This window comes from Lagopus muta, chromosome 28, assembly GCF_023343835.1.
Source record: "Lagopus muta isolate bLagMut1 chromosome 28, bLagMut1 primary, whole genome shotgun sequence".
Lineage (NCBI taxonomy): Eukaryota > Metazoa > Chordata > Aves > Galliformes > Phasianidae > Lagopus > Lagopus muta.
In genome coordinates, this window is record NC_064460.1 from 2,456,860 (window position 1) to 2,484,151 (window position 27,292).

The 27,292-nt window shown below is 55.2% G+C and overlaps 1 protein-coding gene across 11 annotated transcripts in view; it reads left to right on the forward strand.

Moving 5' to 3' along the window:
* Positions 1 to 27,292, forward strand: part of HDAC7 (histone deacetylase 7) — a 60,616-nt gene that overhangs the window by 31,077 nt on the left and 2,247 nt on the right. For 9 of the 11 annotated variants that reach the window (XM_048928447.1, XM_048928446.1, XM_048928452.1 and 6 more), the window contains 19 exons: positions 17,787 to 17,983; positions 18,672 to 18,762; positions 19,520 to 19,634; positions 19,794 to 19,909; positions 20,066 to 20,188; positions 20,663 to 20,772; positions 21,121 to 21,237; positions 21,440 to 21,638; positions 21,834 to 22,042; positions 22,311 to 22,514; positions 23,054 to 23,279; positions 23,700 to 23,833; positions 24,270 to 24,390; positions 24,504 to 24,553; positions 25,780 to 25,887; positions 26,008 to 26,063; positions 26,284 to 26,371; positions 26,643 to 26,762; positions 27,103 to 27,200. In XM_048928447.1, coding sequence (XP_048784404.1) covers positions 17,787 to 17,983; positions 18,672 to 18,762; positions 19,520 to 19,634; positions 19,794 to 19,909; positions 20,066 to 20,188; positions 20,663 to 20,772; positions 21,121 to 21,237; positions 21,440 to 21,638; positions 21,834 to 22,042; positions 22,311 to 22,514; positions 23,054 to 23,279; positions 23,700 to 23,833; positions 24,270 to 24,390; positions 24,504 to 24,553; positions 25,780 to 25,887; positions 26,008 to 26,063; positions 26,284 to 26,371; positions 26,643 to 26,762; positions 27,103 to 27,200 — 2,482 coding nt within the window. Of the gene's footprint in view, positions 1 to 10,446; positions 10,887 to 17,786; positions 17,984 to 18,671; positions 18,763 to 19,519; positions 19,635 to 19,793; positions 19,910 to 20,065; positions 20,189 to 20,662; positions 20,773 to 21,120; positions 21,238 to 21,439; positions 21,639 to 21,833; positions 22,043 to 22,310; positions 22,515 to 23,053; positions 23,280 to 23,699; positions 23,834 to 24,269; positions 24,391 to 24,503; positions 24,554 to 25,779; positions 25,888 to 26,007; positions 26,064 to 26,283; positions 26,372 to 26,642; positions 26,763 to 27,102; positions 27,201 to 27,292 lie in introns of those variants that run through there. The other 2 variants (XM_048928456.1, XM_048928448.1) reach the window with 2 other exon arrangements.

A 27,292-nucleotide genomic window follows, 5' to 3' on the forward strand; every position in this document is an offset into this window, starting at 1 on the left:
GACCCTGAACACATCTAGATGGGACCGGTGCTCTTCCATTAAGACCCTGCCGTCCTTCCTTCCCTTTCCATCCTTCTCACATCTCTCTCCCTTCCCCTCCTTGTTAGAGCTGCTGTGTTTTCCTTTCCCTCTCTCTGATAAAAGATGGAGAAGATGGAGAGGAGCAGGAGCCCCATCCCCACTGCCTGCACTGCTGCTGGCACTGGGATGCGCGTGCGGTGTTCGCCTCGGAGAGAGCCCACATCCCTCGAGATAACAGTGTGTGCAGGAGAAACACACCCCTCCCCTGGGAGATAAGCTTGTGTGCAGACACAGCCCGAAGATAAACACCCAGGAAAGCAAACATCCAAGCTATACACCTGTATGGGCACAGAGCACCTGCAAATACCCTCTGCAGCTGCGTGGTGCAGTTTCAGTGCTTGTTGGATTGGTTCTGACCCTGTGCTTGTGCCAGAAAAGTTCACACGAGGCTGTGCTGTGCCCCAAAATCTGGAGATGCACAGGGAGAGACGTGGCTGAGCTTTGTGCTCTCTGGATTCGGCTGGTTGCAGCTTTCAAAGATGCTCAAAGCCGTGCAGGCCCCAAAGTGTTGTTATACCCCAGGGCTGGAGCAGCTGCTGGAGGGGTATTTGGGGGTGGGGGAGGAATCCCTTGGCTCTTCCTGTTGCATTTTGAGGATTTGGGGCTTTGATCTGAGGTCTCCAGCAGTAAGGCGTCTGGGCACAGAGCAGGTTTTGCGTGGCTGGAAGTTGCTGTCATCTTCGGGTTCAGCTTTCCAGTAGCTTTTGGGTAGTTTCAATGCACAGCTCAGAGTCTTAAAGCTCCTCTAAACTGCAGGAAGGGCTTTGTTCAGCTCCTCATTTCTCAGAGAAGTTGTGAAATTGGCACCAATTAAACCGTTGCTGACATGGCCTTGCCACAGTGGGAGAACTTTGCGGGGGATTTCGACACGTTCTGGGGACTTTTTTTCCTGTGTGAGTGGGTTTGGGGAGGGGAACTGTTGTAGGAATGGAAGGAGAACGGATCTGCAACACCAGCAGAGGTTGGGAGCAGCGCCTGGTTGAGGCTGCGCCCCCTGAGTTTGAGGTGTCTGCAGTGGTGTGGCATTGACATCTGAGCCTGCAGCCATCCTTGCTGTGCTGTGTTTTAATGCCTGTGATGGGGTTGCAGCTGCAGCCAGCTCTGAAACGTGGACTCTGGTTGATGCACTGCAGCTGCAGCCACTGGATTTGGATCTTGCCTTGCTGTCAGGTTCCAGAGGTTTATTTTTCAGGACTGACTGGGAAATAGTGCAGGTGCTGTCATGTGTATCCCAGGTCAGATAAGGGGCCAAAGAGTCTGGTGATGCTCAGCTCTGCTCTCTCTCCTAGTGCCTCTCAGGGGCTGTTTCTGCATTATTTCTGAGTCTCTCAGTGAAATTTAAATGATAAAATGAGCACTGAAGCCATGAAAACCATGGAGTGCTGTGTGTTATGCTGCTTTACAAGCAGTGGGACGATGGCTGTTGGGTGTCCTCAGCTCCTGCAGCTCGTGACAGTGTTTGTGGGACGCCCTGAAGGTCTCAGGTGCCAAGACTCCTCTGTGTGTGTAGTGATGCTAAACCTTTGTAGGTAAAGGCTCTCCAGAAGCAGAGCTCCACTCCCCAGCCTGCTGTGCGGATTGTAGAGATGTGCTTTGACGCTTCACTTGCTCTGATATAAAATAAATAAATGCTGATAGTGGGTTGTAACCAACCAGAGGGTGGTGGTGGTTCATCTGTCACCAAAGAGGCTTTGCTGCAATGCAACCTCAGCTCGGGGGCGAGCAGCAACCTGAGGAGCCCTGCATGGACAGGTAGGAGCCTCGCAAGGCAGCAGATGCCAGCTCAGTGCTTCTTGTTGGCTTTGTAAATACTGCAGCTGGATGCTGAGCTTCCTTGGGAGCTCAGATGAAGCTGTGGAGTGCTCCTGATGTGGATGCAATTGAGCAGAAGCGTCTGCAGCTTGCCTCTTTGGGCATGCTTTGCTTTCTGTCTCCTTGCACGTGCAAGGTTGTGCGTAAATCTTGTTGGTTTTGCTCTCAGAGGTTTATCAGTAGCGGATCAACAGGAGCTGGTGTCAAGAGCAATGATGCTGGTGGCAATGCCACAGTGCTGTTGGTCCTCAAAAATAACTGATCAGGGCTAAAGGCTTCGAGTCTGCTTCTGAATGGTGCCACAGGTGGGCCATCAGGTAGGAGAAAGGACTTTCCATCACCTCTGGAGCTCAAAGATGAGCAGTTCCACTTCAGAAAGGGCCACGGCTTGTTGTGCAGCTCACGGCTGCACAGTGCTGGATCTGCCTTGAAGGAGGGCATGGTGGTGAAGCTCAGGTTGGTTTCATCAGCCAAGGAGACCCAAATAAATGGAGCAAAGCAGTGGTGGGGGCAGAGGACAGTTTGCAATTTGTGCGTTGGCCCTGAAATGCCGTCCTAGGAGTACCGTGTCTGATCTGATTTCACATCGAATCACAGCAAAAAGGAGCCCCTGGAGAACTGTCTGGAGCCTCATTCCTTCCAAAGAGCTCCCAGGTTTGTTTTGCAGCTCCTGTCTATCTTATTGGCTGCCTTTTTTTTTTTGCTTGTGGTTTGAGGTGTGGATTCATAACAGCGACAAATGAAGAACCCTTGAAAGATCTGTCAAGCCTCAAGGAACTGGAAGGAATTTTTCCTTCTTGGTGAGACCGTGCTGTCGGGGCTGGATGTCCTGTTGGGTCTGGCTTAGCTGTGAGTAACTGTGCTGTTGGGTGGAGGTTTTCTCCTTTCTGCAGGAGCCCAGACTGGATGATGGCCTGTGACAGCGATGGGAACAAGTGATAATGCTTGGCTAGCACACCGAGGTCATTTCGCATCACGCAGACGTGTTGGGGACGATGTGCCAAAGTGAGCAAAGAAGGTGGAGGGTGTGACAGAGGAGAAGCTTGGGAGGGGCACAGGGTGTAGGATGGGGTGCTGGCACATCTGGAGGTGGGACGGGGAAACTTGCAGAAGGATTTGTGGGCTGGGGCTGGCGTGAGCTTGGGTGTGTGCTGGATCTGCGTGTCCTCTCTTCTTGCTGCCTTATCTCCTGGCTTTGGGGCAGGAGGCCTCCCAGCATTGCTGTTGGCCGGAGGGCATCCTTGCATAACTTAACAGCTTTCTTCTCCATCCGTGCAGCTTTTTCCTCTCTGCTCGTGATTTGGGTGTTGCTGACCATGGGAGTGAGAGATGAAACCTGGCTGGAGCTCACCAGGCTGGTTTGGAAAGCCATCATGCTACAGTTTGCTTTTCTTATGTGCTTTTAGCATTCAGATATCCTGATTAGGGAGAGAGGGCTGCCCCAATTGCAGATCTCACAGGAGGTGCTGGAGTGAGGAAAGCTCTGTAAGTGGCATCTCATTACAACATCTGGTGGTTTTGTTTTGTCAGAATATCTAAATGAATTGCAGAAAAGCCATGATTTGCATGGATTTGATGCAAGGATTTGGTCACAGTGGCTTCCAGGAGGTTTGTGGGTTAGGATGGCATTGGGATGTGTCTTGGGGAGTCTTAATAGAAGAGTGTGCTGGACCTGTCTTGGCTGGAAGGTGTCTGATGTGGGTGGCTTCTGAGCATGGTGCAGTGCAGAGGTAAGAGCATCTTGGTTCCAGCAAAGAGAGGGGTTAGCATCTTCATGGCAGCAAGTAAAAAAATCAAACCCCTAGCCAAAACTCTAGCCAGGATCTGTCTTTGTAATGTCAATTTTATAGAGAAAAATATTGCTCTGAGAGGCAAAGATGTAGAAAGAAATTGGATTTGGGGCTGGGGGGAAGTGGATCTAGGCCTGGACAGGGGGCTGCAGGAGGAATTTGTGCAGGCCTGGGTGTGCCACAGCGTTTCACTGCCCAGTGGGATGCTGAGAAACTGTGTGGTGTGTACTGTGCTCTGGGTTCAGCTCCAGCTCTGGCAAAGCTTTGCTGAGGGAAGCCAAGCATCTGGAGGAGGAGGTGCAGCCAGCCGAAATGGGACCTGCAGCAATGATTTGGTTGGGAAGGTGAGCATGCTTTTTATCCAGCTGAAATCACAGCTCTCCCCTCCCCAATCTCATCTGCACGAGGCAGGCTGCTCTTGCTTGCTCCACGTCCTCGCAGCTCAGCGTGGGACTGTCCTGCTGCACCCCTGCCAAATCAGAAGTGGACATGAGCACTGCTCTGTGTCTGCAGCAGACACAGACTCAGCAAAGCAGCTGCAGCACCTCCATCCCTCCTTCCCACTTGAGTGCCTGCTAGCTGTGTGTGCAGCTCACAGGAGCTGAGCAAGCAGGCTTCTCCCAGCGTCCATCCCTGGGCTTTCAGCTTGGTTTCTTCTCCAGCAGCAGCCACATGCCCTTTCCACAGCCCACACAGTTTTTCTTGGGTTGCAGGAGCCCTGGCAGCAGGCTATCAGAGCTGACATCCCTGCCAGGACTCTGGCCAGACCAGCTTTTCTTCTTTGCTTATCACCTTCAGGAGCAGGGAAGCTGCTGCACAGCTGCTAAGCCGTGGCAGAACTTTGTTTTTGTCAGCCAAGGGAGAGTGAGAGTTCAAGAGTTGTGATGGCTGTGGAGGGACCACCTAAGAGAGCATGGGAGGTTGGCAGGAAACAGCATTGAGCAAAGAAATGGCAAATTGATGTTGAAAATCCTGGAAGGGGGAAAGAGTTATTGCTATAAAGAAGGAGAAACAACATGGGAGCACGGGGATGGCTTGCCACTAGATGGAGTGAATGGTCCTGTGGGGATTGATTTCCAGCTTCTGGCAAGTTCAGCCCTACTCCTTGTGGGAATAGGTCCCTTCTTTCTTGACCTGTTGCTGGGCTTGGCTCTGGGGAGCTGTGCTGGCAGCCAGCATCTCCTCCAGCACTGCTGCAGTGTGGTGGCCTGGGCTGTCACCACCCATTTGAGACGGAGCAGAAGAGTCACCTTCAAGAGTGATGGGACCAGAAAGTGAATCCCTGAGCTCCCGTAGCCTTCAGCAGAGGCCTTTTGGGAACACTTTGGCCACCTTTGGTCCTCAGGGTGAAAGGATCCATGTGAGATGATGGAAGTTAGAAGAGCCAAGGGACATCTTTTCCAGCTTGGTTGAAGTGGTGGAGCAGGTTCTGCTGGGCTCTAGGCAGGGTTAGTGGCCTTTTGGAAAGTCACCTGTGCAAGAACTGGGAGCACATCCTTAGGATGTGGATGGAACCACAGGAGGACTCTTCTTGCCTTGTAGCCACTGTTGGGGACCTGGTGAACTGCACAGGGACCCCACCACCTCCTCTTCTCCCACCTCTTGCTGTAGATCATGGCAGGAATGATGTGCTGCTGTAAAAGGAGAGAGAATGTGGGCAAACCTCAGCTGTCCCTCTCTGGAGCCAGCTGGAGCATCAGGGATCCCTGCAGCAGCTCCTGGTGACTCGAGTGCCTGTCTGGCTGCTCCATTGGGACACAGTGCTGCTCCCATCCCACCCCCCACGCCAGGGGAGGGGTGAGCTACAGCAACAAAAATGCACCCTTCCACTTGGGTGACTGCTCCCACTTTGAGATGAAAACATTTGTTCCTGAAATTGGAGTCATTCCTGGGATTGCAACACCCAGGCTGTGTTTCCAATTAATCTGCTGAAGTCGTCATGCGTTTCCAAGTGCCTTGGCTCAGCAGAGAGAAATCTGGCACTGGGCTGGCTCTGAAATGCCAGCTGAGATGTGCACGGCATGAAATGAGGAGAAAGCAGCCCTGGTGCACCAGACCCTGGCAGCTGGCATGGGATGATGGGGGAGGGCACGGGGCAGCTGTGATGTGGCTGTGGGGATGTGGTGGAACACAGAGTAGCTCCCTCCTGGGATCAGGGAGGCTTGGAATAGTTGTCGAATGACCATCGGGTTTTTCCTGCCTGGTTTCCTTCTGTTTCTGGGTGTGTGTTTTCTTTTGGGGCGAAGGGGAGGGGAAAGGGGGGGGGGGGGGGGGGTTTGAAGTGAGTTATGTGCAGTCTGCTCACTGTGTCTGCATGAGGATATTTACAGCCTTACTGCTGCAGCAGTGCTTGCTGGGGTGTTGGTGATGTGTCAGCCCTGATGTTTTCCCTGTCCTCCTGTCGGGGTGCTCCTACCCCCAGGGAGCTGGGCTTGAAGTGGAGGGTGCCTTGTTTGGAGCTGGTCGATGCCTGCAGTGCGATAGCCTGCATGCTCCTGGCTTTGGCTGCTGCTCCTTTCTGCTGAGTCCAGCAAGCCAGCACGTGGCACAGCACAAGTGCAGAAGCCAGCCTTTAAATGCTGCTCTGAGTTGGAGCTGGCAGATCCCTGGAGTCAGCAGGTGGGATGGAGCGAGGGGCAGCAGCATGGGACGCAGCACAAACCTGCTGCCATCACCTGCTTGGGCTTTGCTGTGCTGCTGGGGGCCGGCTGACTGAGGCAGCTCCCCTGGAACTCTGCACCTGACCCTCTGAGTTCTCCATCCTGAGGCAGCAGCGGGTCCTGGTGCTGCATCTCCATGTTGAGCAGCGCTTTGGGGAGCTGCAGGAGAGACGGAGAGTCCCTGCACAGGGCTGCCCTTTGCAGAAGGTGGGGATCCTGCCTGGAGCTGGAAGTGACCCGATGAATTCTTCCATCTCCCGTGTGGTTTTATTTATTTATTTATTTGCTTTTTTGGAGAAATGAAATTGGATCTCGAGCCCCGTCCCAGCTGGGTGGGAGTGGTGCAGTGCGTTCGCCCAAACGCTCATGGAAAAGCCGAGCTTGCGTAGAAATCTTCCCTTTCCAAGAATGAGGCTGGGGCCCCCTCCCTCCTGAGTCAGCAGGGGTGACGGATGGGGAAGCTCAGCTCTCTCCTGCTGCTGGGGTCACCGTTGCCTTTTCCCTTCAGGGGTCTGGAAGGAGCACGCAAATGCAAATCCCTTTCACCCTTTGGAACCTGGGATGCAGCGTCCTCCAGCTCCCCTCTCAGTGTGCCATCGGTTTCCTTGCAGCAACGCTTTGTCTGGAGCTGGAAAGTGTTAAGGGAGGACAGTGACAAGTCCACTCCCAGATTGGATCATGTTTGCTTTCCCATCTGCGAGGGCAGCACCGGGGCAGCGCGTTCTTCTGCAGTGCCGTGCGAGCCTGCGCAGCCTCCTTGGAGGCCAGAGTGAGCAGATGCGTAAAAGCCTGCAAAAAAAGCCAGGGAAGCAAGGAGAGGAGGGGGAGGGCAAGTTAACCACTGGTGTTTAGAGCTGCAGTGCATCAAATTCTCCTAGGGACGTGCTGATTTCCCAAGTTTTGCTCTATTGGTGAATAGAGCTTTCCAGCGTGTTAGAATAGTCTCTGCTGCGTAGATGTTTAGCAAGCGAGGATGTAAGCTTTCTATATTTGCCTGCAGGACAATAACACTGCTGGTTTCTATTTTTAACACGTCAAGAGGGACAAAAATGCACTTGGGAGCCTTTGGGGAGCGGAGCAGCCGGGCTCACAGCTCTCCTGGCACAGCTGGGCTGTGGATGGGATGGCAGCAGTGCAGTGAGCAGCAGCAGCTGCTGTGAGAGTGCCTGGTTCCACTTTGCAGCAGGTATTTTGGGCAGGGCCAGTGGGGATGCAGAGCCCCTGCTGCCTGCACGATGCTCATGGTCCTTCCATGGCTGCTCTGGGCTCAGCAGAGGAGCCATGGGGCTGTTTGGTGTTGTCCCTCTTCTTCCTGCTCCTGTTTCTCTCCCTGTTGAGGCTGTGGGTTCTTCTGCCAGCCTCACCCACTCACAAGCAGTGGGTTTATGTTGGTGTGAGTTGCTTGCAGGGTTTTATGGCTGCTGATGCACATGCTGGAGCAGGGTGGGCACATCACCACTCCTTTGGAGCAGCAAGTAAGGATGTAGTGTTGAACTTGCTCCCTGGGGGCTTAATTTCACCTCCTGTGCTGGGATCTTCTGCTCTCCTCTTGGTTTTGTCGGCTTTGTTTTGCTTTTCTCCCTGTGCAGTGCAAAAGCCCGGCAGCTTCGGGATTGGGGTTCATCCCAAACTTGGCTGCTGGGCACAGGGGTACCACTGCAGTCTGAACATTGGCAGTGTTGCACTTGGAAGCAATGAGGCAGCTTGGGCAGTGGATCTCATTGCGCCTTCTTTCTGTTCCTAAATCCCTTTGGAACTGAATTTAGCTCTTGGTTTTGCTGTCCTGGGCTGGGTGCAGCTGCACAGGGCCGGGACAATGGCAGGAAGCTGCTGGCCTTGCTGTCCTTATTGCTGGCCAGGCACTGGGGCTGCGTGGAGCCGCCTCCGCCGCTCCTCCCGTGCTATTTCCATCGTATTGTGCGGAGGAGAGGAAGGATGTTTCCAGCCTTCTTCCTTTCTGCCTCAAAGGGATGTGGGGAGGGGGCGGGGAGAGGATTTTGCTGGCTGCCCATTGTGCAAAGGGCTCCGAAGCACCGTCCTGCTGTGCCCAGGTTGAGGCACTGCTGCATCTTCATGGAATTATAGAACGATGCAGGATGCTGGTGCAACAAACTTCAGGCTGAGTCCTTCCCCTGTTTCTAAAATGGATGTGCTGGGGAATGAGCTCCTTTGTGATCCAGCTTATTGCACGTTCCCCTTTGCAGAGCCTTTGCCATTTCCACCTGCTGCTGCGTGGGGCCCAGGTGCCAGCCACCTGCCTGAGCCCACGCAAAGCTGCCCTGTTTGTTTTGTCTAAAAGCAATATCCCCAAGAGGAGGAGGAGGAGAAGAGGACGGGTTGGGGGGGTGGAGGGGGGGAATACCCACTCCAGCTTAATTGCATTTAATGAGCCTGGTGAGGCTGGCTGCCAGCAGGATGGGGCTTTGCCAAGGTTCCTGCTTGCCCGTGAGAACCACTGGGGTGTGGTAGCTGCGCCCGGTTCTGTGGCTGCTGGGAGGGATCCCAAGGCTCCCACCAACCTCTGCATCGCTCATCCTGCTGCAGGGTGGCTGCATGGGGCATGCTGGCCATGGGGGACATGCAGTGACTCGTGGGAGTGACTGTGCCAAAGGGACTGGGAGGGTCTCTTGCAGGTGCTGGAGCCTGGAGCATCCTCAGGGCTGAGTGCAACACTGCAATGTGCACTCAGCAGGGTGCTTGGTGTTATTTGGGGTCCTGGGTGGGGATTTGGCACCAGCTCTGACCCTGCATGGTGTTCTGAAACCCACCAAGGAGCCGCTGCATGCATCCCTGACGCATGCAATCCTTCCTTGGTGCAAGGAAAACCTCTGCATTGGGTTCTCTGGGGCTTTGTTTACTATTTTTTCCTCCTCAAACAGCTCAGCAGCAGAATTGGTCCAGCATTCTGGACAGCATTGCTATGTGAGCACCCAGTGTGCCCTGGTGCCCTGCTGGGGACACCCATGTCCTGCAGCTGCTCTGTGCCTGCTGTTCCTGTTCTATCCTGACCAGATCTGGGATGAGCCCTGCTCAGACCTGGCCCTGCTGCCTCGTGTGGCTTTTCCAACCCTTGTTGCATTCCCCAGCTTCAGCCCAGCAGCTCGCCCAGCCTCTCACGTGCACCAGTGCTGACCTTAAGTGGTTGCCACTGGTGTCCCTGTGGCACAGCAGGAGTGTTTGTTGGATCCAGGCACGCTTCAGCTTCCTCTGTGCTGAGGGTTTGATGCTTGCACCTTGCCTCACTGCACCAGCTTAGAGCTGAAGGATGCATTTCGCAGCTTCTTGGTGAGGACCCAGGGCAAAGGATGCCAGAAATGTACCTGTACAGGAAATTGAAAGTGTTGTGGCTTCCTTCCTCTGACATAAATAGCTCTTGCCCTAAAGCCCACATCTCAGCTCCAGTGCTGGTTGGAGGTGATGCTGAAGCGCTGTAAGCCCTGTTCCCTGTGCATCCTGTTCCCTGTGTGCAATGCCAGTGCAGTTCTTCCCTACTCCTTGCTCTCTTGTTCTCTGTATTGCATTGGGCTTGGGTTATTTTTACCTTTTTTTTTTCGTGACCAAATCTGGCTTCTATCCCCAGCTTTGGACCTCGGCCAGCGTTTGCCAAAGGGGTTTCCTTCTCTGCAGTCTGCAGAAAGGCCTTGATTAAAGAGCAGATCCCCTTGAGGAGTCACTGGGTATTGTGGGAGCCGAGGCTTTTGTCTCAGCAATTCCACATCAAGCAAAGCACCGCTTGTGAGCCCGGAGCTCCTCCCTGGGGGGTTATGAGTCAAGCTGGGCTCTTGCTGTGTGCACGCAGCAATTAAAATGAGAAGGGAAAAAAAAAAGGGGCTGAGCTGAGCTAGAACATTGGTGACAGCACAGCAGTGACCCAGCACTAAGCAAGGCTGCTGCAATCTGGAGAGGCATAAGCAAAGGGGATGGAGGGTGGGATGCTGGGCGCAGCTGCCTTGTGCACCCAGGGACAGTGACACCGGGGACCCCAGAGATGCTGTGGGCACCAAAGAGCAGGGCTGCCACGGTCCAAACCGGTTGGGAACGCTCTCCTCTGCTTGTGCAAATGGTTGGTAATTGAGGGAGAGGTTTATGTAATCGTTTGATCTCTCCTCTGCTTCCCTTGGCACGGAGGCAACATCCTCTCATGCTGATGTAAGGAGCCGGTGCGGGAAGGCGAGGCGTCCTGCGTGCTGCTTGGGGCTCTGCACCCACCTGCTCCGGGTGCAGGGAGAGCTGCCAGAGCCTCAGCAAAGCTCTGGAAGTGCTGCTGGAGGGCGGTGGTGCCGAGGCTGGACAGTGTCTCCTTCTGGAGCTTGCACTGAGGGAGGAGATGGTGCTGCTGGAGGACGCCGGGGTGCTGGAGTTTGGGCACGGCACGAGGACTTGCTTGCTTGGAGCTGCTGCACATCACCTGCTTTTGTCTCCTCCTGCGAGGCTTGGTGGTATTTAAGGCTTCGGGAGCAGGCTGTGGGATCTGTGCTGCAAGGTGAGGAGGTGCGCGATGCTGCGGGCTGCACTGCAGGCCCCATCCAGGCTGTGATACCAGGTGAGGGGTTTTGGGGGAAGGAATCCAACGGGGAGGGATGGTTCCTCTCTGTGCTCTGCTTGGCTGAGGACTTATCCCGATTCTTGGCACTTTCCAGCAGCAGAAGCTGCCCACGTGACTCTGGGGAGCACGCAGTGCTGCTGGCTTTCCCTTCAGCAAAGCTCTTTGGTCCTGGATTTGTCTGGATTTCAGGGGGAAACTGCAGCTGAGGAGAAGCTTCCCAGGGAAAGCTCAGGTGCTGCTCTTTGGGATGGAGCCGGTGTGGGTGGGAACTACAGCCAGAGGTGTCCAGCTGTGGCAGGGATAGATCCTATGTCCACCCCGTGAGCTGTCAGCCCCACCTTGTGCCAGGGTGCTGCTCACAAGGATGTGATCTATCTGCAGAGAAACCAATTAAAATAAAATAAGCAGTGCTTAGTACTTACTCCTGTGCCGCCTGCCCACGGCTTGGTTCAATCCTGTGCCTTCAGCGTTGCCCTTGTGCCTGAATTGCTCTCAAATTTAAACTTGAACCACCACCAGGTTTGGCCATGCAGGATTCCGGGCTCATCTCTCTCTGCATGGATGTGGTTGATGCTTTGGAGGTTTTAAAAGCCTCCCCGTGGAACAGAGACAGCACAGGGGGGTGCTGAGCTGCTGGGACGCATGCAGGATGCTGTGGGAGCTGTGCAGAGTGTGAAGGAAGCTGTTTGGTTTAAAGCATCACCTACAGCAAAATCCAGGGCTAGGAATACAATCTGGGGGTAATTCTGTGATGCGGGGTTACCTGAAATCCTCTTGACCGCTTTTGCCCTGCGGGCGAAACACTTCAAAGATCCGATCCCAACGTGTGGATTTGGGAACACTTTGAAAAGCTGCCTTGGAAAAGGCACCAAAACACAGCTGCACGGCTGCTGGCTGCGTTGTGGGCACCCACATCCCCTGCTGCAGGGGCAGCTGGACCCTGTGTGCAGCAGGAGCAGGCAGGAATGCATTGCTGAGAGCTGCAGTCCTCCTGAGTCCTCTCCCTTTGGCACTTTGCGTCCTCTGCTTTGTAAGGATGCTGCAGGTACAGATCCTGCCTGGATGGATGGGGTTTTCTTTCCCCTTTTGTATTCTAGATAGCCCAGTGAAATATAGATAGGATTTCTGCACCTGCCAGCATTAATAAAAGCTGCAGCTCCAGGTGCAAAGCATTTTGCTCTGGTGCCCATATAATGCAACCTGACCCCAGCAGCACACTGTGAGATTTTGGGTCCTGGAGTCATAAGTTTCAAAATGTAACTGCACGTATTTGTGGGGAGAAAATTCCAGGGAGGGCTATTAAATGTCTGACTCAAAGGTCATGAGCTGCAAATAACCAGTGGGAGTCATCCTAGCCAGCCCTGGGCCGTTTGCTGCCTTATGTGGGTCTCATTTATGGCTCAGGTTCTGATTTAGGTGCTGGAAATAGCTCAGTAATGTGTTTTGCTCACAGGTGTGTGTGTGCATGGGGTTGCTGGTTCCAGGTGCATTGCTTTTAATGGTGGCTCGTGCTTTGGTTGCAAGGTTCTGCCAGGCTTCAGTCATCAGGTGTCTGGGATTTTTCTGGCAACTTTCTGCAGGGGAGGAAAAGAAAATGAGGTTTTCAAGAGTCAGAGTGAAAGAAAGACGCAGTTCTGCCCTTGTGGAAAAAGTCTTTAGGGCTTGTCATAGAAATGCATCATCCTCCTCTTGTTTTGGAGCAGGAATGTGATGTCTGGTAGGGAGGAGTGGGACCCACCCACATCAAACCCTTGGGCTGGAGCGAGCATCAGCTCCCCATGCAGCTCCTGCAGAGCTGGGGAGGAGAAAAACACCCAGATGCTCTGCTTTTATGGGAGCAGGTGGAGCTGTGGGAGCAGAGAGACTTGTGGAGCATCCCCATAGGGCTGCAGCACCCACTTGCCACATCCCTCCCCTCTGTAGCAGGGCGAAGATAACGGGGTGACGATGCTTTTCCCATCTTTGTGGGGAGCTCAGTGCTCAGCCCTGCATTTAAAGCCACCATCTGAATGCGTGCGCCCTGGGGGCTGCAGGGAGGTTATGTGAGGTACCCCAGCTCTGGGATTTCCTCTTGCTCCAGTCCCAGCTTTGTGATCTTCATGTTATTTCAACATAATCTTTTTTTTGTGTGTGTGTGCGGTTTCTGATTTAAGTGTTTTTAATTTGAACAAATCCCCTCCGGCTGGCTTTTTTCTTTTTATTTTCTTGTTCCTTGTGCGTGGCTCTGGAGAAGACCTTTTCCTTTTATTTCAGAGGAATGTTTTTAATCACATGCATTTTTCAACCCGGCTGAACTCTGAACCTTTCACAACTAATCAGCAGAAGATGGGACAGGGTTTTCATGAAGTGCATTTAGCTGCAGCTCGGTGGGCTGTATAAGGGCTGCCTGGTGCATGGCAGCGCTGCAGAACCTGGAGGTGAAGGGCTGCAAAGGCCCACAGCTTGCTTTGCTCTGTGCATTTGTACCATTTGCTTCTGCCTTTATTTCTCCTTTATGGAAGTGCAGCTCTTTGCCGACTGCTGCTCATGCCTGGTTAAAAAGCAGGGAATACCAAAGCAAAGATTTCTCGTTGCTTTTTCTTTCCACTTGAGGGTGGCTCTGTCCATCTTTTCTTTATGATGAGAGCGGTGCGGTGCTGGAGCAGCTGCCCAGAGAGGCTGTGGATGCCCCATCCATCCCTGGAGGTGTTCAAGGCCAGGTTGGATGAGGCTCAGGGCAGCCTGGGCTGGTATTAAAAGGGAAGATTGGTGGGCCCCGCATGTGGTAGGGGGGTTGGAGGTTCATCATCCTTGAAGACCATTCTAACCCAGGTTATTCTGTGATCTGTGTGCAGCAGTGTGCTTACCCAGCACAGAGTGAGCTGCACCAACGCTGCAGTAATGCACTCAGCCTGAGAAAGTCACTGCCACCCTGTGCACAGAGAGCGGGGGCAAGGTGGGAGAAGCCCCAAATCCAGTGCTCTGTGGGCATTTGCAGCAGGCATCACCCCAAGGAGGAGAGAGCAGAGAAAGCAGAGGCTTCACTGCAGGGAAAAAAAACCAAAGCAGCAGGAGCAGCAGCCTGGAAAATGCCTGTAACCCACATGGCACCACGTTCACGCTCGCCCTGCAGCTTTCCCAGGACCTGTTGCAATCTCCCCTTTCCGTGGAGGAAGGGTGTGGAGCTGCAGTGTGACCTGCACAGGTGGGGAAGGTTTGTGCAATGGCTTCGGTTGCCCTGGGCCATCGCCTCCACACGAGGCCCCACTGTTTTTTTGCCTCCTTGGCTTCCTCCAAGCGCGCTGGCGGAGCAGCGCTTTGCTCCCTGCCACCTGCCTGCACCCGGTGACCCAGAAAAACAACCCTGGCACTGCGACGGCGGCACAGGGTGCCAACAGGGGTGATGCAGTGCCTTCACCCTCATTGCATGAGGGGTGCCGTGCTTGCATTGCACCCCAGAGACCCTCCTGGGCTCTCTGTGCCGTGCCACGCTGTGGTTTGTGCAGGGGAAGCGCTGTGTCCTTGCACTGAGGCCGGCTCTGGCTGCGTTTTGATGGCAGGGCGATGCGCTGAGCGCCGGCCTTCCCATGCGAATGTTCTGACAAACTAAAAATAATTCACAAAAAAAAAAGAAAGAAAAAAAAAAAATGTTGGCAGGCAAGAGAGGCCCCGAATCGTCCTCTTCTGTGGGAGCAGGATGCTGGCTTTGCCCTACCCCAATGGCTCTGCAGTGGATTTGGGTGTCGTTTCCTCTATAGGGTTTTCTGTCCCCTCGTGGTGCTTGCAGGGATCCCCAGGAGGATGCGAGGATGGGAGCAGCTCCCTGAGAGCCCTGGCAGCGCTGGGTTTGGCTGCAGGGCCCTTCCTTGGGGTGAAGGGAAGAGGAGGAGCGCACTGCTGGCCGCCTGCCTCCGTCATGCGGAGCTCCGGAGAGGAGCTGTGCGCTGTAGCTCTTGGCTCACATCCCAGCTGCAAACCCCATGTGAATTCGAGCCACGGAGGGAGCTGATGGCTGAACCCAGCAGCCCCAAGGGAAGGAAAGGAGCTGCGTGGGGGCATCCGGAGCTGCGGGAGGGGTGGGTGGCAGCCCTGGGGTGCTGTGGGTCCCAGGGGGTGAGGCTGGGAAGCAGCTGTGCCCTGGCACTCGGTGTGCGGAGCAGTGCTGGTGCCTCTTGGCTGCAGGGATGCTCGACTGCCTTTTTCCTGGCTTGGGGCACGCAGTGAGGAGTTGTTTTTCTGGCTGCTGGCCTGCACGGCCTCCCTCCCGCTCCTTCCTTTGTGCTGCTTTGGAGTTTGTTTTTAAAAAGGCTCAAACAAAACCGCCCCTTTTCTGCCCTGGGTCGGCAGCTGATGGATGGAGGGGCTGTGCATGGAGCTCCCTCCTGGTGTTTGGAGCATCATACATGCAGGGAGGCTGCAACTGCTCTCAGAGCTCCCCTGGATGCCACCAGCTGTGGGGATGGAGGCTGCAGCTCGCTGGGCTGCTCTGGTCCTCCCCATCCTCAGGGTGTTCCTGCACACACGCAGCTCTCTGTATCTCAGAGCCAAGCAATTATATTTGGAGTAACTCGTGTGATTTTGCTGATGCCTGAAATGTGTCGTTGCAAACAACGCCGCGACGCTGAAGAATAAATCTCCAGCAGAGGGAAACGAAGGGAGCTTTACCAAATCCTTTGTTAGTGTGCTGACTTGCCATCTGTTAACGTGGCTTTTTGTATAGGCAGCATAAAAGCAGGGCAGAGGAATTTGTATGGGAAAGTTGAGTGCTTTAATGAGTGGTCTCTCTCGCTCGCTGACTTCGCTACTGTGGCACACAGATTCTCGAGGGAAATCAGGGCCCTATTTCCCTGAATAGAATTATTTTGGAGGTGGCCAGTGCAAGCACCTCTCAACAGTAATTGGCTGCTGTTATAATCAAACTATACAATGAGTTGCATTAATGCTGATCCTAACTCCTGTGCCTTGGTGGCGTGCAGCAGGATGGGCTGGATGGATGGGGCTGCAGATAGTGAGCATCTCTCTGTAGGGATGTGGGTGGGTGCTGTTACAAGTCCCCATCTCCCACCCTGAGGTTTGCTCATTGCAACCCATCCTTGTGCAGCTGCAGCGCATTGGGAGAGTGCTGCAGCCTTCCTCCCACTGTACATCCTCCTCCTCACTGGGTCACGAGGAGCAGGGAGGAGGCAGCCTTATCGCTCCCATCCTTCAAAATCGCTGATGTTTAGCAGGAATGCAGGGATGGCTGGAGCTGGGAGATGGCTGGAGCTCTGCAGCCGCTCGGGCAGCAGAGGATGAGCTGTCAGCACTGTGAAGGATGTCAGCGTTTTTGGAACTGGAAGAGTGAAGCAAAGGGCTGAGAGCAGAGGGGAGGGGTCTTCTGGCTCGGGGTAACTTGTGTTGGTTCATCAAATGCATCTCAGTCTTAATGTTTGTGCAGGGGGTCACAGCACACCCCCTCCAGCCCCAGGGCATAGGAGCTCAGCAGCATTCACCCTCCAGCTGTTATCTCCCACAGCCTCCTATCACCCGGGCTGTAGCAATTAGAACTAATTAGCCAGAGACAAATGAAATCCCGGGTGGTTATCAAAGAGATGAAGAGAACCAGGTCAGACCCCGCCGTGGGGCTGGGAGCATCAGCTCCTACGGGTCGAATCTGGGAACGTGTATCTGGGGGTTTTGCTGTGTTGGGAAACATTTGCCCTATGGATCAGGGGCATTTTTTTCCCCCATGGCACTGCAGGATGTCCTGGCAGTGCTGGGTTTCCCTGTTGCATTGCTGCATGACGGGGCTGAAGCCCACAGAGATTTCTCCTGCAGTATTGCAGTTGTCAGCACAAGCTCCCTGATGCCGTTGAGGCTGAGATTTGCACAGTGCAGGGTGTGGTTCTCTGCCTATAAAAATAACATTTGCATTATTATTATTATCATTATTTTTTTTTAATTTGAGCTGCTTCACTACTTTAGGAAAACAATTAGTTCTCAGGCTGCAGTGGTTTTGTCCCTGCAGATGCGTTCCTGTGCAGTGGCTTTTAATTCTGGATTTCCTGCCCACCTGCTTGCTTCCAGCTTCTTTCATTCCTATGCTGCAGTGCCTGAAGCGTGGAGCTGCATTGGCTGCATGTTTTTTGGGATGCCATAGGTGCACTGGGGCTGTCTTTGCATCCTTCAGTCTTGTGCTTGCTCATCCCCTTTCCACCTGCAGATGCTGTGCATAGAATCCATCCATAGCCATCCAGCAAGCTGTGCTGGATGTGGCTGCTGTGGGGGTGGCAATGGGGTGGTTGTTGGGGGGCAAGCGATATCCCACTGCCTCCATCTGGCCTGCAAGACTGTTCCCTCCAGCTCTGCTCCTGCAAATGGCTCCATCTGACCTTCACTGAGGACTGCTCGTATGGAGGCAGGGCTGCAGAGGTGGCATTGCTGCTTGGAGTCTGAACAATATTGCAGGTTGTAGGATTTTGTAGCAGCACTGCAGCAGTGCCACGCTGCAGGGTGAGCGCTGCAAGGCTTTGGGAGCTTTGTGGTAAAGGTCTCTTGCTGCAGTGGGTGCTTTAGTCTGTCTCTAGTGAGGGTTTGCCGAGGTGGTCTTGTGAGGTTGAAGGGGTTCCCTGTGCAAGATGGGAGCGCCTTCAGTTTGCAACACTGTGGTGTCAGGGCGAGCTGCCTGCAGCACTTTGGAGGCGCTCCAAGGGTGTATAACATACAGGATTTCTGCCTGGATGACGGAGGAGGCTCTCACAGGCAGCAGATGGGATGTGGCAAGCCCTTAGCAGCAGCAGCACACATTCCTCACGGTGCCCTCCTGCACGTCGGGTTATCCTCATCCCCATCCCACTGCTTTCCCAAAGGTGGGAGGCACGGGAGGCCCCTCCGTGTGCTGCTCCTCACCCAGCTGCGCCCTGCTTTGTGTCCCAACAGCTGCTGTGACCCCGTGCACCTCGCCACGGGTGCCCCAGGCCGTCCCCATGGACCTGCGCATCGGGCAGCGTGTTGTCAAGCCCGGCTCCGACACGGCCTTGCTGGCTCTGAAGCACACGCAGCAGCTGCAGCACCAGCTCTTCCTCGCCAGCCTGCACCAGCAGCAAGTGGAGCAGCTCGCCCACCAGCACGTCAGGGTATGGGTACTAAAAAACCACTTTTTTGTCCCCCTGCAGGAGTAGAGTTGTAGAACCATAGGATGGCTTGGGTTGGAAGGGTCCTTTCATCATCACGGAACTATGGAATGGTTGGGTTGGAAGGGACCTCAGAGTTCCCCTAGCTCACCCACTGCCCTGGGCTGCTCCCACTCCTCCATCAGCTGTCCAGAGCCCCAGCCATGGCTGTGAGCACCTCCAGGGATGGGGCACCCACAGTTCTTTGGGCAGCAGTGCCAGGGCCTCACCTGAGCTATGAATTTCCTCTTCACATCTCACCTAAATCTCCCCTCTTTAAGTTTAAGCTGTTCCCCCCTATCCCATCCTGCAAGAAGTCACTCTCCTTTCTATTTGTAAGCTGCTTTCAAGCACTGGAAGGTTGCATTGAATTCTCCCCAGAGCCTTCTCAGGGCTGAACCTTCTCAGTTCCCTCAGCCTTTCTCCATAGCAGAGGTGCTCCAGCCTCTGAGCATCCTTATGGCCTCCTCTGGACTGAGCATCTCTGGGAGATGAAGATGCGCCCAGTTTGCAGCAATGAAACAATTTATCACGTCCTTGTCAGCCCACTGGGTTTCCAAAAATGCTGTAACAGCCTGTTGCAGAGATGCTCCATCCCCGTGGCACAGTGTTTCAAGTCCCCTGGTGCTGACAGTGCCCTCTCCTCTCTCAGGTGACCATGGAGACCTCGCACCGTGAGGCAGAGCCCGGGCAGCAGGAGCAGGAGCTGCGGCAGATCCTCAATAAGGACAAGAGCAAAAGAAGTAAGAGCCTCAGTGTTTTCTGACATCTGGCATCTCCTCCTGAGGAGGCAATTCCCCAAAATCAGGGGGACCAAGTTCACGGGGAGTGAGGGTAAAGCAGCTTCTAGCAGGGGCTCAGCAGGCAGTGCTGCCCTTACCCAGGCCACGCTCTGCATGCTCTTGGTTTGAGCATCTCTGTCATGAGCATCAAAGAGCTTCAGGAAAAGAGTGTGGGGCAAGCCTGGATCCTTGTGAGCAGTGAGCTGCACCCTGGGTCTCCCTGGCCAGGTTTTGCATCCTTGTTATTGATACCAGCCAAGTGGTGGCAATAGAGCCCTGCTTTGGTGTTTCACTATGTCCAACAGCCACTGCAGTGCTGCAGCCCAACCCGGCGGTGCTTGCGCTGCCCCACTCACAAGGCAAGGCACAAATTGCCTTCTAGAGCTGGCAGACCCCAAGCCTGGAGCATAGGAGTTTTCAGGGGGTGCTGAGTGCTGGGCAGGAAGGTTTGCATCATGCAGGAGAGCAAACCTGCTGCTGCAGTCTGCCTGCGCCATCTAGTGCCTGCTGCATTAGGAGCTTGCCGAGCTTTTGGAGGTGCAGAGCTCTTCAGAGATTGGAGTGCAGCTGTTCCCCGTTTCCATGACCCTGCTGCCCACCTGCCCTTTGAGTCTGAGCTCTCAGGATGCTGATATTTTTCTAGTGATGTTTTACCTGCTGAGGTGCAGGATAGGCAGAGCTGCATCAGCTGGAAATCATCGACATGTAACACCTGCAGGTGCTGTGGCCAGCACAGTGGTGAAGCAGAAACTGGCTGAGGTCATCCTGAAGAAGCAGCAGGCAGCAGCTTTGGAAAGAACCAGCAATCCCAACCCTCCAGCCATGCCATACAGGTAAAACAAGAGCACCCCGGATAATCTGACCCCTCCAGCGCAAGGGCAGCTGCTCAAGTTTGCCCTGCAATCATTTTGATGGTGGGCTTGGATGAGTCGAGGCATTGCTGATCATCTCAGCAAAGAGGGAGGAATCTCTGATGAGGCTTTTCCCCATAGGTCTCTGGAGCCTCTGGATCCTGAAGGTCCTTCCCCTCCTGTACTCAGCACCTTCCTGTCCCCGGTCCCTAGCACTTCTCTTGATCCCCCAGAGCATTTTCCACTGCGGAAGACAGGTGAGGCTGGGGGCCAACACCATCTCACTCCTGCCCTGATGCCGTTGAGCTCACAGCCAGGGGATGGCTGGAGCCGAGAAGTAACCCCACCAAAGTCAGTCCAGCTTTGTCCTTACCCATGGTAGGGCTGGGACTGACTGCCCTGTCCCCTCACAGCATCTGAGCCCAACCTGAAGGTGCGTTGCAAGCCCAGGAAGTGCCTGGACCGCCGCAAGAACCCCCTGACACGGAAGGAGAGCGCTCCCCCCTCTCTGAAAAGGAGACCACCTGAGACCATTGGTGAGGGCTTTGCCTCCGTGGGGAGAGCCTGGGAGTTCAGAGAGGCTGGAGCGGCCTGGGGTTGCGTATAATGCCTGCTGTGGGGCTCCAAGGGAGAAATTAATGTCTCAGAGGCTTGGCAATTATTGGTGCCCTCTGTGGGGCACAGCCTGTGAGAGCAAGCTCTGTGCTGTGATGGTACAGGGGGGTGGATGAGGTGGGGGAGGTTATTGCTGCAGCTGTATCGTGCTGATTTTTGGGCCCTTGATGGACCTGTAAGGCTGAAAGCATGCAAGGTCCTGAGCAAGCACAGCTGGCTGGGCTTCCTCCGTGGCCGGCTGCGTCTCCAGCTTGCCACCTCACCAAGGAGAGTTTTGCCTCTAGCAGGCAAACTGGGAATTGTTGGAAGGAGGGAGAGCTTTGCAGGGTTGGGGCAGGGCTGTGTAGCCCACTCTGGGTATGGGTGTTCATTTTCCCCTTTCTCTTTGCTCACAGATTCCTCCCCAAGCAGTAGCAGCACCCCTGTGTCCGGCTGCAGCTCTCCCAATGACAGCCTCCCTGCTGAGCACGGAGCTCTTCCCACTGCCTCCAGCATGGCCCACGAGGTGAGCTCCTCAGCTCTGCTCTCTCACCGCCACCCCAGGCTCAAGATGAGCTAGCATCCTCTCCGGGGACCCCAGTTTTGCACTGAGCTGCCCTTAGCCCAGCTGTTCCTGCATGGTGGGACCCTCTGCCCAGGGTGGTGATGTGCTGCCCTCCTCTGCAGCACGCCCTAGTGCTTTCCTAGTGCATGTGCTGTCTCTATATGGGTCCCTGGTGCCCCTGGCCCTGGGTGTTCTCGCAGACAGCTGGGACTTGGTCCCCCCACTTCTGCTGCCTGTCCTAAGCTGCTTGTCCCATGCTGAGCTCTGCAATTCCCAGAGCAGGAGACTGATGGATCGTGTTTGGTGCAGGCACCCCTGGCCCAGCGCCTGATGATGCAGGAGAGCTCCCTGGCCCAGTTTGCCTTGCAGAGTGCAGTCTCCCTTCCTGCCATCACACTGGGATTGCCAGCCACCACTAGTGCCAGGGTAGGTGACCTGATTGTAGGAAACTCCCCAGACCTGGGCAGAGGGTTCCTGCAAGGCAGGCGGGGGGGATCTTGAGATTGTTGGGTGGGTGCCAGCCATATGCTGGCTCTGAGTAGTCCGGGGCTGCCTGTGGGTATGGGGAGGACGTGCCATCCCTTCTTTGTGCTGTGTCCCATTACTAATCCAGCCTTCCTCTCTGCAGGGAGATGCAGATCGTCGCCCCCTCTCTGGCCTGGCACACCGAGTGCCTGTGCTGAATGGGCCTGTCCTCACGGGCACACACTCACCCATGTTCATCCCTGCTGGCTTGGAACAGCACGAGGCTGGGAGCCCCTTGTCCCCTCGGCTCCAGCCTGTCATCATCCTCGAGCCCTCAGTCACCCACGCTCCACTTGTGGCAGGTAAGTGTTGAGCTGGGGGCAGGCAGTGGGGCCAGCAGCATTCAAGGCATAGCACTGAGCTTCCCTTGGGGCAGGCAGCCTTTTGGTTTCCCGTTTCTCGTCCACGAGCTGCAGCTGAGGAGATGGAAGACGTTGATCTTAGTGTCTGCCCAATAGACAAAGAAACACCTCATCTCTCCTTCCTTTCCCCTGCAGTGCCAGGTCTGGGGACAGTCCCCTTCTCCTTCACCCCATCGCTCATCTCTGCAGAGCGCCTGTCACTCCCAGGCCACCACAAACCACTGGGCAGGACCCGCTCAGAGCCCCTGCCCCAGAACCCCAAAGCCATCCAGCAGCAGCTGGTGTACCAGCAGCACCATGCCCAGTTCCTGGAGAGGCTCAAGCAGCAGACTCACCTGGGCAAGGTAAGCACAGAGCAACTGCATGGGGTGCAGGAGGCAGTGGGGGAAGGATGCTGGCAGGATGCAGGATCGCAGCCTTTTCTGCAGGGCAGCAATTAGCTGATACCCAGGGCCAAGCCTGCATGCCGCTGCCTCGCAGTGAGCTGTGGGGCTCGTGCTCGGCTTCATTGGTTCCCATGTCCATCATTCTTGGGCTCTGGGATGCCTTGCTACCCCAAGCCTCCTCAGCCTGCCCTGTCCCCATCACCTCTGTGTGCTCACTTGCTTGCAGCGCATGGTGAAAACCAGCGAGAAGCCCCGGCTGCGGCAGATCCCCTCCTCAGAGGACATGGAAGCAGAGGGGATGGAGGCTGGGGCTGAGAGCAGTGAGCAGGCAAGGGCATGTGTGGAGCCTGCACGGCCAGGGAGCAGCGGGAAGGAGCCTGAGAGGCCTCAGAAGATGCTGCAGCCTCAGGAGGAGCTCATCCTCCAGCAGGTAGGCAAGGAATGGCAGGGATGGGGCTGTAAGAAATAGAATTCTCCTCCCGTGTTCTTGCACTTCAGAGCACTTTTCTATGTCTCTTGGTGCCATGTGAAACTTTGCACGAACCCAGCAGTGTCCTGGTTATGGGAAAGTTCAGCTCAGACCCAGAGAGCTCTGTAAAGGACTGCAGTGTGGGTTGGGATGCAGGCACTACATCTTTCCCTTCCTCAGTCCAGGGGTGGTTTGCTAGGACAGGGATGTGATCAGAAGCCACCTCTGGTGCCAGCAAGGCTGGGCATCATCCCCAAAGTGCTGGCAACATCCCCCTATTGTTGCACCTTGTATCAGGGCTGCCCAGCACTGCAGGACTGAGCCAGCAGAGAGCAGCAGATGCTGCCTTATATGTGCCAGCTCCTACAGAGCAGCTCCAAGTCATCCAGCAAGGAGGGAGCTGTCACATCCAGATGCTCCAGAGGCATTCGCCTTCCTAGAAGGCTGCGTGTCACCCGATGCTGGATGGTGTCATGCTTACTGCCACCTCTCTCCATCAGGCCTATCTCTGGGACCCCTACCAGCGTGTGCAGCACCAGCTCCTCAAACGGCAGCCCCTGGCTGACTCCCCCATGGTCCCGACCATCCTCGCAGGGCACAGACCCCTCTCCAGGGCCCAGTCATCTCCTGCCACGGCGACTGTTTCCCTCCCTGCTCAGGATACGACCTCCAAGGCGCTCTCCCTGCCAGTGCAGGAGCAGACCAGCAAGCCCCATTTCACAACAGGTAGGACATTGGCCCTGGTGGGGGTGCTCAGGGCCAGTTGAATGTCGCTCCCCATCTCTCCTGGACTACTGAATTCCTGGGAGCACTCTGGCTGGCTGAGGAAGGCATGAGAGTTCCCTTCTCCTCACCTAAGGTGATTTTCCAAGCAGAATTTGCCCTTCTGGCCCCACGTCCGCCTTCCTGCTTGTTTCAAGGGATTGGTTTAGCTTCGTAGGCATCCAGAACAGCATCAAAAGCCTTAGGGTGGAGGCTCACATGGTTTTGATGAAGATGTTTTCATTCAGACCGAATAACTAAGAGTGTTTTAGGTCCCAGCCTCAAATCCAGCCCTGGAAAGGAGCAGCATTAGGGTTGGCAGCACTGAGACCTGGGCATCCGGTTCGGTTTGAGGATGACAGCTCTTCTTGGATGTTGTTGCAGGACTGGTTTATGACTCGGTGATGCTCAAACACCAGTGCTCCTGTGGTGACAACAGCAACCACCCAGAGCACGCGGGTAGGATTCAGAGCATCTGGTCCCGACTGCAGGAGAGGGGTCTGCGCAGCCAGTGCGAGGTGAGGAGGAGGGGAGGGGATGCTGCCACCAGCAGATCTTGTGCTATAAAGAGGTGATGGGGTGTCCTGCTCCCACCTCCACTCCTTTTGTTCCCAGATCTTCCCAGCCTGTTTATCCAAACAACAAAAGGACTTGGGAAGGGGGCTTGCATTTTGGCTGTTGCTGACACTGGTGTGACCATGCCCATGAATTTGCTGTGCTGGAAGATGGGTACAATCCCTGTTGAGATAGGAATGAGGTGTTTTGCCAGCTTGGGGGACACCAGTGTCAGCTCTCATCTGTTAGAAGGCTTGCCCAGATCTAGCAGGACTGACGTTGAGCCATAGAGAGTTCTACAACTGTAGGAAAACAGTGCTGGTATTTCCTGTCTATTCATGGGAGGGGAACACGTGTCCCATCCCAGAGTGGCTCAGTCACAGCCCCTGTGCCCTGCAGTGTCTGCGGGGACGCAAGGCCACCCTGGAGGAGCTGCAGTGTGTCCACACCGAACGCCACGTCTTCCTCTATGGCACCAATCCCCTCAACCGCCTGAAACTGGACAATGGGAAGCTGGCAGGTGAGCCCCCATCTGCACCCACTGCTGTCCCTGTGCTGCGTGCCCTTGTCTCACTGTTCCCTGGTTGTTCCCTGGCTCCATGGCTCTGAATCCACCTTGTCTCCTCATTGCAGGGATCCTGTCACAGCGGATGTTCGTCATGCTGCCCTGTGGAGGGGTGGGGGTAAGTGCTCCTTCTTTGCTCAGGGTGTTTGTGGATGGGCTTGTTCATTTCTGGGGCCTCTCTCGCGGGCCTGAGTGGAGAGGGAACTCCCAAAGCCATCGGGCTGCTCTCAGCCCTCAACCCTGTGTGTCTGTGGGGTGTCCTGATGGAGCTCAGAGCCTTGAGGTGACTGGGGTAGAAGCTGGTCTGTGGCCTCTCTGTAGGGAGAATGGACTCAGCCCAAGCAACAACAGCCTGCATGTGGACACAGGAAAATGTCCCAGCCTCCCTCAAATGGGAGCAGGATATCGTTGTAGCACAGCTTCCCATTATCCTTGGGAGCATCTTGAATCAGGCCCTTTGCAGACCCTTCCCCCAGGGAACCCTGCTGCCACAAACCCCTTGCAGCCTCATCTGAGAGCCAAGGGCTTTTAGGAGGGAGCAGATTTGTGGGACGGATGGGACCCCAGCTGCGTGCAGGGTGTCCCATGTCCCAGTGGGATGGCCAAGGTGCAGTGTGGGCTTCCACCAGGGGCATGGACAGTGGCATGGGGACATCAGCTTTCCACTTCTCTCAGGACATTTCTGTGGCCTCTCCTCTCAGAGCTTGCTGCCCTGGTTTTCTCTCCATTCATTGCATTCTCCTCTCTTCCTCTCTCCCCGTCTCTGTCCTTTTTTCTCTCTCTCTCTTTCAGGAAGGGTCTCACCCCATGCCTTCCTGCTGCCTCTTCTGGTTCTTCTCCTCTCCTTGCCCCCGCTGCTGGGCACCAGCTCTTCTCAGCCTCGTTTACATCCACTTTCCCTGCTCTGCCTCCCCCCCTGCCCTCCTCTCGCTGCCCCCTCGAGGGGCAGAGGGGAGAATTTGAGTTGCACACATGGAGTTGATCAGAAGAGACTTGAGTTTTCCGGCTCTGGCTCAGCCCTTGACGTGATCCTGATCAAACCAAGATGTTTGGTTAAACAATAAAATAAGATAAAGAAGGTAACGAGCGTTTTCTCAGTCACTCCTTCTAGCCCCTGGGTGCAGGGTGAGTTGCTCCACGTTGCAGAGCTTTTCCTGGGGAATGGCAAGGAGCTGTTACCCTGACTGCAGTCCCCAAGTGGCCACCATGGAGCTGAGGAGCTTGCCCCATGTGTGCAGGGTGGCCCAGACTTCATCCTCTGAGCAGGGTGACTGGCAGAGAGCGTGGCTTCCCCAGCTCAGGTGCCCTGTCCCCATCCCTGTCTGACTGTTCCCTTGCTTGCAGGTGGACAGTGATACCATCTGGAATGAGCTGCATTCCTCCAATGCAGCTCGCTGGGCCGCAGGCAGCGTCACCGAGTTGGCCTTCAAAGTGGCCAGCAGGGAGCTGAAGGTAGGGAGATTGGCCTGAGGGGACTGAAGGTCCCACCGGTCTGGCACTGAGTGTCCCTGCAACAGGAGTGGCTTTGGAGGCAGCAGTGATGGATATCCTCATGGATTTTTTTGTCCCCAGAATGGTTTTGCTGTGGTGCGGCCGCCCGGACATCACGCAGATCCATCCACTGCCATGTAAGAACCCCTTCCCAAAGGGGTGGTGTAGGGGAAGCCCCAAAATCCAGGTCCACACAGGGTCCTCCAAGGGGTGATAACACTAATTGTGCCCTATTAACAGCCCCAGGACCCTTCTGTACCCAGACCAAGGGGAGAGGGGAGGCAGAGCCCATCCTTTGGTGTGGGAAGGGTGCTCAGGGGGTCATGGTGCTGATCAGCTCCACCTCCCTCTTTGCAGGGGGTTCTGCTTCTTCAACTCGGTGGCCATTGCCGCCAGGCAGCTGCAGCAGAAAGGGAAACTCAACAAGATCCTCATAGTGGACTGGGTAAGTCGCTCCTGTCCCCCAGCAGGTTCTTGTGCCTCCCCAGGACATCCCAGCTCTGATTTGGGGCTAGATCTGAGAGTAGAGAATCCTCTACTGGCTGCAGGAACGTGGCTGGGATCTCCCTGACATGTCAGGATGGGGGAATGGGACCAGATCTGAGACAGGGGAGTGTGAAACAGGGCAGAGACCGAGGTGCTTTTAGCTCCATTGGGCTGCAGGACAGCTTCAAGTCTGCAAAAAGGAGCCCTCACACCATTTTTTTTCCCCTTAGGATGTTCACCACGGCAATGGGACCCAGCAGATCTTCTACAGAGACCCCGATGTTCTCTACATCTCTTTGCATCGTCACGACGATGGAAACTTCTTCCCTGGCAGCGGGGCTGCTGATGAGGTAAAAAGCACAGACAGACCCCAAGATCCATGCAGCTTTGCTCTGGGGCAGCCCCTTGGTTCAGTGCTGGGGCTGTCCTGCAAGTGGGAGACCCCAAGGAAGTATCCAGCCCCTCCAGCACCAGGCAGAGGTCTCCACAGAAGCTGGTTTCCATTGCTTTGCCTTAATGCAGGGTTGGGGTCTCCTATTCCCAGAGTGTAGGACATGGTGAAGCATGGGACTGCCTGCCCTTTGCTGATGGTTATGAGGATTGGAGAGGGGATCTGACCCATGCATGGGTGGAGAATGAATCCCTGCAGGCCACATCCAGCCCTTCACCATCATCCTTGCTCTCCCCCAGGTTGGTGCTGGCCCTGGTGAGGGATTTAATGTCAACATAGCCTGGACTGGAGGCCTTGACCCCCCCATGGGTGACCCTGAGTATCTGGCGGCTTTCAGGTACTGCTTTCTGCATTCCTCTGCATTTTCCCCATCTTCAGGCCAAGCCAACCCTCAACACCTCTTACTACTTGTTCTTTTTCACCCTGACA